Genomic DNA, 13,380 nt, shown 5'->3' with positions numbered 1-13,380 from the left:
ATCAGACATACTCTGACTATGGGATGAGACAGTCACTTGTTTCCAACCAAATATAAAGGACAGTGCAAACCTTTGTATTTAATTAGTCCAAATCTTCTGAGTTTTATTAGAGCACCAATCTGTGTGAAATCTCCATCTGAATCCTTCTCTAACTAAAGGCCATGTCCTATTTGGAATGGATGCAAAGATGACTTCTCTTCTACTTCTCTAACATAAGAGACAGGGACGGAGTTGGCCTATAGCAGCTCTGCTATGCACCTCTCCAAATCCCATTTGCTCATCTGGAAAACACAAGAGCTATGATGCAGAACAGCCTCTGGAATCCCTGCCAGCCCTGATGTTCTATGAGAATCTACTCAGGGATGTCTCCCATGGCACAGCTTCTCTGGGGCTTGGTTAGCTTGCCAGAGGCTCCTGTGATCTGACAATGCATATGTATCATGGAATTGGACCTGTCTGTTTCTTTCTGCAGACCTTTTGGCAATTTCTGCAGCCTGCCCCGTTTAGTAAGAAGTTTCCAGAAAGTTGGCCTACTGCCCATGTTTCCTCAGAAATTGGGGGAGTGTGGAGCCAGGCAATTGTTTTTATACTTTGAGCTACTTACTTCCTTCCTGTACCCATTGAGGGACATAGGGAGTGCCATTTGTGTACCTTGGAGGTTTTTAAGATTTGCAGAGACCATCATATTTAAGGCTAAAAATTCTTAAATGCTATCAAAAAATAGCACATTAACTATTGTTAATAAATCTCAGTTTCAGATTGCTATACAGCCTCATTCCCCCCAAAGTCTAAATTACCTAAGTTGTGAAACAATTAACTTTTTGGTTAAAATAAAAATAAAACCAAAAACGATGTCATCATATTATATGCATTGTAATTGGTTTCCTTGATTGGTGTTTAACTGCTATGTACCAGACCCTGTGCTAGGTACTGAAGGGAATGAAAAAATGAGCATACAGATTCCCAATTCACAATCCAGTCTGGGAGGGAGACAAACACAAATAATTCTAAAAGAGAATTCGGGGAAATAACTCTTCAGGAGATCCGATGAGGTAGAATGCTATTCCTGAGAGCAAGGATGAAGGCACTCAAAGTTTGACAATTCTGTGGAATTAAAAAAAAAAATCACTCAAGCTATAAATGCACTAAAAGCAAACAAGACTGAAGAGAGAATGAAGTCACCAGGCTGTCTCTGGGAATAGGGTGCGTGGCTTACCTGTGATATAAAAGCTTATGTTTCTTCCCACAGTCCCAACTTTATTGGAAGCTATGCAACTGTAGATTCCAGAAATTCTAGAGTCAGCCACAACCAAGGTGCTAGCCGTCTGCAAAAGAAAAGGAAACTTTAGCTAGCAATAGGACAAATAACTAATTGAACACCCCAAGCTACTTCTGAGGTTGAAATGATTCAGCTATTCCATTCATTCTGCAAAGAGAGTATTGCATAGGTAGTGGTTACCAGAAGGCTCGCCTCTTGCCGAGCCCCAACAAGAATGGAAAAATAACAGGAAAGCAGGTCCTCAGGAGACCGGGGCCTATGACATCCGACTCATATGAGGGTTTCAGGCTTATTTATCTCGTGCTGCTGGCCTAACAATTACAGACCTGAAGCTGAGATGTGGGACTGCACGTCCTACCCTACGAGGTGGTCAGTTCCACATCAATGAGAGGAACAGGTGAGGCTGAGGCCTTCCCTTTTGTTTGGGTGACCTGAGAGCATGGATGCCAGTTGTGACAGGAGCTTTCTCTGCTATTTGGTTCTATAACAGGAACGTTAAGTGAGCAAGTACAGAAGAGAATGTTTGGTTGAAACTTTATTTTTTCTTTAAGAAATGGAGTCTTGCTATGTTGCCCAGGCTGACCTTGGACTTCTGGGCTCAAGCAGTTTTCCCGCCTTTGTCTCCCAAGTAGCTGGGACAACAGGCACATGCCACTGCACCTGGCTTGAAACGTTTTTTTATATGCTCAAATAATGTGGCATGCAGCAATGGATGGTCCTGAAGGAGGCCGTGTGTGTGTGTGTGTGTGTGTGTGTGTGTGTGTGTGTGTAAATTACCTAATTTCTCAGTTGTCTCTATTCCTAATCTAGAAGATGAAAAATTAAACTATGAATTAATCGGCCGGGCACGGTAGCTCAAGCCTGTAATCCCAGCACTTTGGGAGGCCAAGGCAGGCGGATCATGAGGTCAGGAGATCGAGACCATCCTGGCTAACATGGTGAAACCCCGTCTCTACTGGAAACATAAAAAAAATTAGCCAGGCGTGGTGGCGGGCGCCTATAGTCCCAGTTACTCAGGAGGCTGAGGCAGGAGAATGGCGTGAACCCGGGAGGCGGAGCTTGCAGTGAGCCAAGATTGCGCCACTGCACTCCAGCCTGGGCGACAGAGCGAGACTCCGTCTCAAAAAAAAAAAAAAAAAATTATGAATTAATACAATAATATTGTTCCACTAGACTTTAGTGCTGTTATTTGACAACTTAGTCCCTAAAGAAACATTAGCAGTCAAAATTCCATGAACTTGAAAGCACTTTTCAAACTGTGATGTCTAAAAAGCAATGAAACAAAATAATGAGACAAAATTTTAGACAACTTAAAGACTTGCAGTCTTCCAAAGAAAAAAAAAATGGCAATATGAAACAAATCGTTAAACATTCTTAAATTTAACCCAAGCTTGCATTAAAAAGTAGTGTATAATCTACATGAAAAAAAAATGAGAAAGCTAGTTAGTTTCTCATACTTAAAATTATAGAAAGGAAAAGTTGGTTCAGTTACTTATAAATCTTTGCAGCCTGTCTCCTAGGACAAAAATAACTGGTTATGGGCTTTGAAATTGCAGAGGCTGTGCTAATGCTTCCAGGCTAATGGAGTGTCCTAGCTGAAGTATAATGACCAAGTGACTTACAGGCTAAAGCAATGTAAGGCTGAAATGTGACAGCTGATTTTCCAAGGTGGTGGACATACTCTACAAGTGGTTTCGCTGTAGGAGACAGTCCTAACATTTTCTGAGTTTCTAAGTAATGTGCTAGGCACTTTAGTTGTGTTCTCTTACTCCATCTAATAAATTAAGGTATTTCTGTCTTTAATCTACACATCAGGAAGACTTAAAAACATGTTCCTAATGTTTTTAGCCAGCAAATTAATTGGTCCAAATTCTCTACAATTTTCACTGTGGTATGGTGAGTAGTACACAGTGCTTTCTCTTCTGTTTGATGGAAGGATCTGCTTAATTACACCTACCCGTATATTCTCTGTGTATTACTGAAATTATTGATAATGAAAGTGTCTGCAATATGTGGCAGACAATTTAGCAGACATTTATTGAGTGATTATCAAGGCATTGCCCAGATGTTGTAAGGGAGACAGAGATGAATATGACACAATCCCTCCCCTTAACACTATCATTCTTTAAGGTGATAGAGAAGAATTTCCCTCCTTGAAGATCATACAAAAATTATTCTCTCTTTTGCAAGGAAAGCTCATATGAAGGTGAATAACCCATGAGAAAGAGTATGAAAGAGAGCTCAGGTGTCCCTTTTCTTATTTTGACGATGAATCTTTGTAAGAGGTGGGACATAAAAAATTCTGAATAGCCATTTCCTTGTAATTGTTGTTCCCACCAGTTTAGAGTCATAGAAGGAAATGGAAGTAGTTAGAAGAGAAGCTTGTAGGTGGCAACATGAGAAAACTGTTAGCTGGTGGAAGCTGGAAGACAGGAGAGATCATCAAATACGACTCTGACTCCCTTATGTTGTCTCAGGAAGCTTAGATGCTTCAAAGCAGTTTGCACAAACTTCAGAAACAAGGAGCTCAGATGAAGCCTTCTTAAGCTGGGGTGACAGCTCCAGCACTGTTTTTCTTATGAAGTTAGTTCTCAAGTGTTTATCCTAATGAGCCTCAGGAGAAACTTACTTAGATTCTCAGATTAATTGTTCTCAGTAAATAAGTGAAAAACCCATTTCTGTTGGCTTGAGAGTGTTTGAAATTATGGACAACATTTACCTGCCTCTATGAGTTGTGTTTGGGTTTTTATTTAAAAGATTTTGATTTCATTGAACTTAGAGCAACTGAGAACAAGAACTGGGTTTTGTGGCAAGGGAAAATCAATTCAGATGTATACATTTGCCACATTTAAGACCTGTGCAGGTAACCTGGAAATGGCCGTGGCCATTTTACAAGTCTCCAACAAACAGTCAAATAGGTCTAAATTTATGTATAATCAGAGAATAAAATTGAGGTGCCCCAAAGTGAAATGAATCCAGGTCACAAGATGGAGACAGAAATGTATTTGAATTTTTCTCATTTTGTGTGAATGACACCTTCCAAAACAAGACACATTACTCGTAGTCAAGCCTGCCCCAGAAATCATGTCTACAAAGCTTCTATTAAAATAGAAGCAGAAAATAATGTTGATGGGAGTTTACATTATTTCTTTGTTTCTGCATACCTTTATGTATCCCTTACAATGCACCAGGCAGCATGCAAGGCACTTTACAGGAATTGTCTCATTTAATCCTCCCTAAAACCCTGTGAGATGGGTGTATTACCCAACCCTGTGAGATGGGTATATTACCCTATTCCATAGGTAAGACAACTGAGGTTCCGAGAGATTAAATGATTCACCCAAAGATACAAAGGACCACAGACAGGCCTGGGCAGAATTTATGCTCAGGTGTGTCTGCCTCCAGTGCCTATGCTCTTAATCTCTATACCAAATTTCTTCTCGTCTTGAGAGTCTTTAAATTGAATAACACAGATCGACTGGCAAAGTTCTGTCTACACCTTGGATCGAATTTTTCCTTGAGAATACTTCCTTTAATCAGCAGAGATGGGTAACACAAATTAAATACTACTACTATTTACAGAAATACTAGTTTGCTTCTTTGATGACATTTTACATAAGCGGCAAGCTGCTCTTCAACTGTTGTGTTGTTATGTGGTTTGAAAATATATTTGATAAGTACAATGGTTATCACTAAAGAAGAAAAGTTAAAAATAAGGTGAAACATATTCTATGATCAGTTTTACTAAAATTTATCTCATTTCTAGAGTACTTCTCTTTAAGAGGATATATTTTTAAATTATAAATTCAAACATTTTCTCATTAAAAATAAAATTATTTGACAATTAAAGTTTAAACTTTATAGGGTCAGAGAAAGGAGCTCAAGTATGAATTGTAGCTCAGTGTAGTCTGGATGGACTAGAAGGCAGCTTTGCATGGGACAGTGAGTTTCAATGTCTGAGTCTTCTGAATAAAGGAAAAAATCTATTCCTCAGTGCTTATATCCAAATACTATGGTGTCAAGGGAAAAAAATGAAAATAGCATCACAACTGGGGCATGCAATATTAACTAAATACTTTCAAAGAGAAAGTAACCAAGAATTTGAGTTGCATGTTTGAAATTGTAATCATTTATTCTATAAGGTATGCTAAAATAAATTCTTAAGGATATCTACTTGTATTAGTTCTATAATTAGTTTTCATTTTCCACAATTGAAAATAATTGAAAGAAGACTGAGGAAGAGAAAAAAGCAGAAGTGCTGAAATGAAATTAGGCTATCAGGCTGGATACGGCTGCTCAGGCCTGTAATCCCAGCACTTTGGAAGGCTGAGGCTAGCAGATCACCTGAGGTCGGGAGTTCAAGATCAGCCTGGTCAACATGGTGAAACCCTGTCTCTACTATAAATACAAAAATTAGCTGGGCCTGGTGTAGTCCCAGGTGCCTGTAGTCCCAGCTACTTGGGAGGCTGAGGCAGGAGAATCACTTGAACATGGGAAGTGGGGGTTGCAGTGAGCCGAGATTGTGCCAAAATAAATAAATAAATAAATAAATAAATAAATAAATAAATAAATAAATAAAATTAGAATATCAAAGTTTATATTAGTCTTAAAGGACTCATGCTTTCTACTCTTCATTTTTACTACATTTGCTTTTCAGGGTGCTTCCAGTTGCCTGGCCTGGCCCTCAAGGATTTACATGTTAGAGATACATCCTTCAAGCCCATTCTCTGGGCTCTTTGGTATGACCCAGGAATGCTCATAAAACTATCAGCAAGTACTGTAAGTTTGGAGTTTTTCATGCTCCTTCCTTCCTTCCCCTTCACTAAGCATTAGTAATTTGTTACTACAATGTTGTTTGAACCTCAATAGAATGGATGGGTTGATGTGTCATTCAACCTAATTCCAGCGCTCGTTTTTTAAAAATCTATATATAGAACACTGATTTTAATCTCGGGATGTTTCTAATATAGCTTCCTTTCAAGTGTTTCACGGAGAAATAAAAGTAGATGTATAAAGGTCATGGAAGAATCTAAAATTAACACAGGGTGGCACATTTGAGCCAACTGATGGGAAAATAGAACGTGAGATTTAGAAAACATTGGGGTGTGTGTGGGAACTGAAACACAAGCTGTAATTCTGTGGTTGGGATTCTTGCTCCTGTCATGGATTTGTCTCATACAGGACACACTTCTCAAGGTACAGTCAGAAGGATTTCAATGGAAACATTGCTAACACATTAAAATGGTAATGATTCTCCAACCTTACAGAATTAATGCTGTGATAGCGTATTTCCTGTGTGTTTTTTCTAACACGGGGTTCTTTCTACTTTCTACTCCATATCTACAAACCTAACAGTTTGGCAACCCCATTTAGACAATACGAAAGTGCACATTTGCTGTTAGCAACTCCAGTTGATGACTCACTTTTCACAAATCTGGGCCAAAACTCGCCAATAAGGAAACTAAATTTTATTGTCCTCTATACCCTTCCTTGAGTTAAACAAAAAAATACAGCAAAACAAAGAAAAAAATCCAACAGGTGCTCCAGCGTGAGTGTGAGCGCTGCCCCACTGACCTGTGGAGTAGCATTGCTGGGCAGGCTATCATGTGACGGTGGATAAAGGGATCACTGCAGTCTAAGCTGGGACCTTAATTTACTTTCTAAAAATGTATACAAAACAAAAACAGTTTTAACTGTAAGGGAAAAAGCACCGCATATAATTCAGAAATAGCAAAACTTCCATTTTGTCACCATCATATGACAGATACATTTTTTTTCAAACCCACAAAAAGATACATTAGTAGATGCTAAAAGTAAAATTACTAAATTCTCCTAAATTCAAGATATGAACTCAATACTTTATTTAAAGTCTAATATATTACAATTACAACTGCTAATGGGATCTGTACCATATATATTATATATATTTATATATTATATTTATATATATTTTATATATATAAATAAATTTATATATATATAAATTTATATATTTTATATATTTATATATATTTTATATATATTTATATAATATTTTTTATATATTTATATATATATTTTATATATATTATATATATTATATTTTATATATATTTATATATATTATATATTATATATATTATATATATATTATATATATTTTATATATATAATATATATTTATATATTATATATATATTTTATATATAGAGAGAGAGACTTTGTTTAGTATGAGTATTAAAAGTTTTTTCAGTACAAACAATTGTTTAACAAAGTCTTCATTGTATATGATCACAATCAGTTGGGGGAATTGCATAAGGATACATATGACATTCACTTGAATAAAGTAGTACTTGTATAGGACTTTCTCATGTTATGTTATGTTATGTTATTTATTTACTTTTTGAGACACAGTCTCACTCTGTCACACAGGCTGGAGTGCAGTGGCACAATCTCAGCTCACTGCAACCTCCACCTCCTGGGTTCAAGCGATTCCTGTGCCTCAGCCTTCCGAGTAGCTGGGATTACAGGCACCCACCACTATGCCCGGCTAATTTTTGTATTTCTAGTAGAGACGGGGTTTTGCCATATTGGCCAGGCTGGTCTTTAACTCCTGACCTCAGGTGATCCGCCCGCCTCGGCCTACCAAATTGTTGGGATTACAGGCATGAGCCACTGCACCTGGACTTCATTATGTTATTTCATTTCACCCTCGTAACAGGAAACTAGCTACGGCAAGTATCATTAGTTCTGTTTTTTTGGAGGAAAGAACTCAGGCTGAGAGAGGTGAGCTGGTTTGCATGTGTTTATACAGAGAGGAAGTGTCATAGTTTGACTCCAGGGCTCCTGATGGCAGGTTGGGTAGCACAAGTGCAGAGGTCTATATTTAAAATATTCTGCATAACTATAAAATTACAAGACAATAAATTTGTTTTAAACCTTCATGGAGAAAATCAGGGAAGTTCTTTCATCATGGGCATGTTTTGATACTCCACTTCCACTGATTTTTATAGGTTTTACATTATATATGGAGTCAAGTTGCTACTTCATGGTTTGGGTTAGCCAGAAACTTCACCTAGCTTTCTCATTTTTCATTTTATTTCCTATTGTATATTTTTGTGGATAGGATATCAAAATAGCACTAGAAGTTACCACTGAAATTAAGCTTATAAATTCTTGTGTTAATATCCAGCAGTTAACAGTACGTCCTCCTGATATGCTCAGGAAAGAGCAAAATGAATTGACATAACCAATGAATGGCATCTTGACATTTTTCTAGTACTTTGTGACAACTAATTTGCTGTCCACTGCTAATAAACTGAGGTAGCTTCCTTATTAAAAATATCTGAAGGCCGGGTGTGGTGGCTCATGCCTGTAATCCCAGAACTTTGGGAGGCCAAGGCGGGCAGATCACAAGGTCAGGAGTTCTAGATTAGCCTGGCCAACATGGTGAAACCCTGTCTCCACTAGAAATACAAAACTTAGCCAGGCGTGATGGCGTGTGCCTGTAATCCCAGCTACTTGGGAGGCTGAGGCACAATAATCGCTTGAACCCTGGGAGGCGGAGGTTGCCGTGAACTGAGATTGGGCCACTGCACTCCAGGCTGGGCAATGGAGTGAGACTCTGTCTCAAAAAAAAAAAAAAAAAAAAAAAACTTTCAAGTTTATATAACTTCTTCTAAATATTTCATTAAACTGCTGTCTTATTAATAGCCACACATCACGGAATGTTTTAAAGTACTGCTTATTTCTGTTAGAGAAAAAGAGTTGTAAACGACCTACAGCTACTGCTGTAGTTATACAAACTTCCTAAATGTTTAATGAGACTATTGGTGTTATCGTATAAGCTACTGCCACTCTGACTAATTTCTACATTGGCTTACTTGACTATAAGAGCATTAGGTTTTGGAAAGGAAAGACTTTGGTTTGAGTCTCTCATTTACACTTTTAAGCTGGCTTTGGGTTAATCATCTTATCATCTCTGTTTTTTTTATCTTTAAAATGGAGATAACCATGCTCATCTGCCAAAGAATGATGTTGACATTAGCATATGTCAAAAAGTTTCACTTAATGAAAATTAGTGTTATTAATGAAATAATAATGAATAATAATAATGAAAATTAGATGTTATTTGTTGTTATTGTTAAATCATACATGAGGAACAATGCCATCTACTTTGTCATTTTCAAGTGCAAAGGGTACGGCTGAATAGATAACATAAGCATATCCACACTCAAGCAGGCAGTGGAAACTGTATTAACAGTCTCTACTCCAAATCAAGATATGTATGTGTAAACAGACATGTCAGCAAGGGGATACTTGATATGTTTTTTCTTTTTTTAAAGAATCACAGCTGGGCACACAGACTCACACCTGTAATCCCAGCACTTTGGGAGGTCGAGGCAGGTGGATCACCTGAGGTCAGGAGTTCAAGACCAACCTGGCCAACATGGTGAAACCCTGTCTCTACTAAAAATACAAAAATTAGCCAGGCGTGATGACAGGTGCCTGTAATCCTAGCTACTTGGGAGGCTGAAACAGGAGAATCACTTGAACCCAGGAGGCAGAGGTTGCAGTGAGCCAAGATCATGCCATTGGACTCCAGCCTCGGTGACAGAGTGAGACTCCATCTCAAAAAAAAAAAAAAAAAAAAAGAATCACTATCCCTGTGCCAGACAATAGCAGATTTTTAAGGGTATTCTTTTCTAATTCAACAGGAAAAAGCCACTAGGTCTGAGAACCACTGAGACTTGCCTAGCTCACAGGCTTGTTAGCTATTGCCAAGGTTCAGTGGGGGTGAGGGGAGTATAAAATGAACAGTGCGCTGATGAGGTCAAAGAATCTTGATAGGTTGTGTGTTTGCGTATCCCCCCCAACTTAAGCTTTGCTCTTGCAAAGACAGAGGGAAATACATATTTCACAAAATAGAAACATTCAGTTTTAGCTCTAAGTCTTGTACTAGCTTTTGCTTACTGGGATCCTACTTTATGTACATCAGTGATTCCAATCCTCATCACATGCTGTAATCATCTGGGAAGGTTTTACAAGCCCTAGGCTGCACTCCGGAGACTTGGATGTAGTAATAATTGGTAGAGTATTCTAATAGGCAGCCAGGATTGCGAACCACCAGTGTGGGCCAGTTTGATGTTCAAGTGGACAGTGCCATCTCTGCCATTAGGAATGAGTACTCATTATGTTGGAACTGGCAGCTTGAGTAGTCTCTGTATGTATCTCCATAAAGACATAGCTCAGACATTGTCTTTCTTCTCTCTGAATTTTTGTTTGAACATTTGAATTACTCCTGGTTCCAATGAACCTAGAATTGGGAGCTGAGAGTGTATTTGTAGAATAAACATCCCAGTGCTCATTTTTACAAACAATACCTTATTCTTTCCTTCTATTATTGCCATGCGCTGAGTGATGCTCTCAATTCTGTTTCCTATGTTGCTGTCAGGATCCAGGATAAAGGACTCTTCATTATTGGAACAAAAGTCATACCTATTAAAAAAAAAAGTTATCACAATGTGGCTTTACAGCATGGTTCAGTCAATGCGGAGAGGTGAAATGAAAACTTGGTGTAAGTCCTCAGATAACAAAGTCACAAATTTTATGTGTGAGTCTTCTTTTCCTTAGGTTTTTCCCTATATTCATCCTCAAAACTTAAAAATAGCAAATATCTTTGGCTGATACTTGAAAAAAACCCCACACTAGTGTGTCACCATATATCCTTGTTCTAAATGTTAATATTAAGTAGAAATGCATAAATTTTAAAATTTAATAGCTAGATTTTAGTTTTTAGTGGAAGTAACATTCAAACACGGGAAAAATGAAGTTATGTTAATGAATAAAAACGTCAAGGAAATCATGCCATTTTATATCTATAAAAAGCTGGCTTTTAATCGGAATATGCAGTTGGATGGCTAACTTTTTCCAAGGCTAATTAAGTGCATATGGACATAAACATCATGAAACAGTTATTAAATTCAGTCTATCTCTGCTCGAGTTTTGGGGAACTGTTCAAGCTCTCAGGCCTCAAGTGTTTAATTATAAAATGAAGGCGTTGATGTTATTTATCTTTGAGGTCCATAAATTCTCTCTCTCTGTTTTAAACATTTCACCATTTTGCATTCTGATTTTCTGGACTAGAATTTTTTTGAGCAGAAAACTTGCTGGTCTCTAATTTGTACATGTCTTGGGCAGATTTTGTAAACTAAGAGGAATTTTATTATTATTGTTATTATTATTATTAGAGAGAGGGTCTCACTCTGTCACCTAGTCGAGTGTGTAGTGGTGCAATCATAGGTCACTGCAGCTTCGAACCTCTGGGTTCAAGCAATCCTGCCGCGTCGGCCTGAACCTGGGATTATAGGCTAAATGAAATTTTCAAGCTTCATTTCCAGAAAAAAATGAGTGGTTCATCTTAAGTAGCCAAGAGCAGGAATGACTTATGTGAGAGGAAAATGGGAGGCGAAAGTCAGTGAGAAACGGGGGAAGACAGAAGGGAATGTAATCAGAAAAACGTTCTGTTACAACTCCTCTCTGGTCCTTGGGCTGAGAAGGAACTCCAGAGTGTTAAACTACCGCATCTGCAGGGGTACTTGCCCTGTAACGTCCTCCTGCAGAGTACTCACCACCTTTTAAGTGCTGACTTAATGGTTCTGAGTCCCCGCTGGGCCGACAGCTACAGGACAGGGGACAAATCAACATATTCACTCTGTCCCCATAGCAGGGCAGGGCCCGAGCATGCCGTCAGCACCCCATAAACATTTGCACACATGCAGACAGGCACAAGGTACCGGCATGTTGTTTTTGCTAAGAGTTTCTACTTGTTTTAATTGTTTGTCATTATCAAACATACCGAGAAATAGAGAGAATAGGGTGATATATCCCCATACGCCCATCACCCAGATTTCACAGTTGTCAAGATTTTGTCATATTGGCTTCATCTATCCCTTCTTTTTTTTCTTCTGTGTTTTATTTATTTATTTATTTTTAAACTTTCTAGCCTGGCCAAATGAAGGAGTTCTGTATTTAAAACAAATCTCAGACATCTTGTCATTTTAACCCTATGTACTTCAGTGGATCTCTCTAAAAAATGAGCAAAATTTTCCAATATAACCACAACGCTACTTTTACACCTAAGAGAATTAGCAATAATTCCATGGTGGTGTTTGCACCTAAACCATGTATCAGATTTCCCCAAATGTTTTTAAAGATGTCTTTACATCTTTAAACAAGATGTAAAGTTAGATAACAAGATTTAAAATTTGAAAAGAATGAATAAAAGGTGACCGTTCCTCAAGGAATTTCTGCAGTTTTTACCCAGTATCATCCTTATAATAATCATCAGGTAAAATAAATGAACATTTTAATACTTATTGATAAGTAAGCTGAGCCAAAGAGAAATTATATACTTTCTCCTTTATTAGAAACATTTTAATGACAAAGTTTAAAAGTCATTATATTAGAGTCACTTTGCCCTATTTTTTCTTTATCCATATTCTCCATTTTCTAGACTATAACATCCCCACCTTAATTTCGTGTTAGACTTGCTGTCTTTCAAACACTCATAGTACAGTACTTACATACATGAGTATATACAATGTGCACATATACACGTGTGTATACCTAGATTAGACATGCGCATATGTACTTGGGATTGTGACATCAAACAGCTAAAGTTCTCTTGCATCTGGAAGACAAGTTTTCAGATTTTATTCCTTTTCCCCCAAAGCAAGGAAAAAGATCAGGGAGGCCTGAGTCAAAGATCTTAATTTCATACTCCTGGGCTTTAGGAAATGCAAAGAAATATATTAGAGTAAATCAAGCCTGGGTGTTTCTCAAGGGAAATACAGTCTGCTATCTGAGTTCACTTGGGGCTGTTGACCTCTGACACCCCACACCTCCCCCATCCCACATCCATGACTCTGAGGGCAGTTACTAAGGGCACAAGCCTTAGTATGGAATCTATAGGCCAGACTTATTGCCAGCTCTTCCACATAAAAAGGACAGATTCTGTGGCTATCTTCTAATTTAGGGGCTGTTATTTTTCCCTCTTTGTAATTGGGGCTATAAAAATAGAATGTCATTTAGAAGCCTTACTATATAACAGCACTTGAAAA

At 37.9% G+C, this 13,380-nt stretch overlaps 1 protein-coding gene and 1 long non-coding RNA gene across 4 annotated transcripts in view; one reads left to right on the top strand and one right to left on the bottom strand.

Moving 5' to 3' along the window:
• Nucleotides 1-6,048, top strand: part of LOC111540454 — a 67,713-nt gene extending 61,665 nt beyond the window's left edge. The window contains exon 3 of the long non-coding RNA XR_002730988.1: nt 5,937-6,048. This is a non-coding gene — a long non-coding RNA (uncharacterized LOC111540454). The remainder of the gene's footprint in view (nt 1-5,936) is intronic.
• FLT1 (fms related receptor tyrosine kinase 1) overlaps nt 1-13,380 on the bottom strand; it is a 196,781-nt gene that overhangs the window by 94,727 nt on the left and 88,674 nt on the right. For 2 of the 3 annotated variants that reach the window (XM_023208746.1, XM_023208745.1), the window contains exons 11-12: nt 10,642-10,756; nt 1,217-1,325 (exon numbers count right to left, since the gene is read on the bottom strand). In XM_023208746.1, the coding sequence (XP_023064514.1) occupies nt 1,217-1,325; nt 10,642-10,756 (224 nt within the window). Of the gene's footprint in view, nt 1-1,216; nt 1,326-3,626; nt 3,702-10,641; nt 10,757-13,380 lie in introns of those variants that run through there. The other variant, XM_023208747.1, reaches the window with a different exon arrangement.

Source organism: Piliocolobus tephrosceles, chromosome X, assembly GCF_002776525.5.
Source record: "Piliocolobus tephrosceles isolate RC106 chromosome X, ASM277652v3, whole genome shotgun sequence".
Lineage (NCBI taxonomy): Eukaryota > Metazoa > Chordata > Mammalia > Primates > Cercopithecidae > Piliocolobus > Piliocolobus tephrosceles.
The sequence above is the reverse complement of the archived record's forward strand: the minus strand, read 5'-3'. Positions and strand labels throughout refer to the sequence as shown.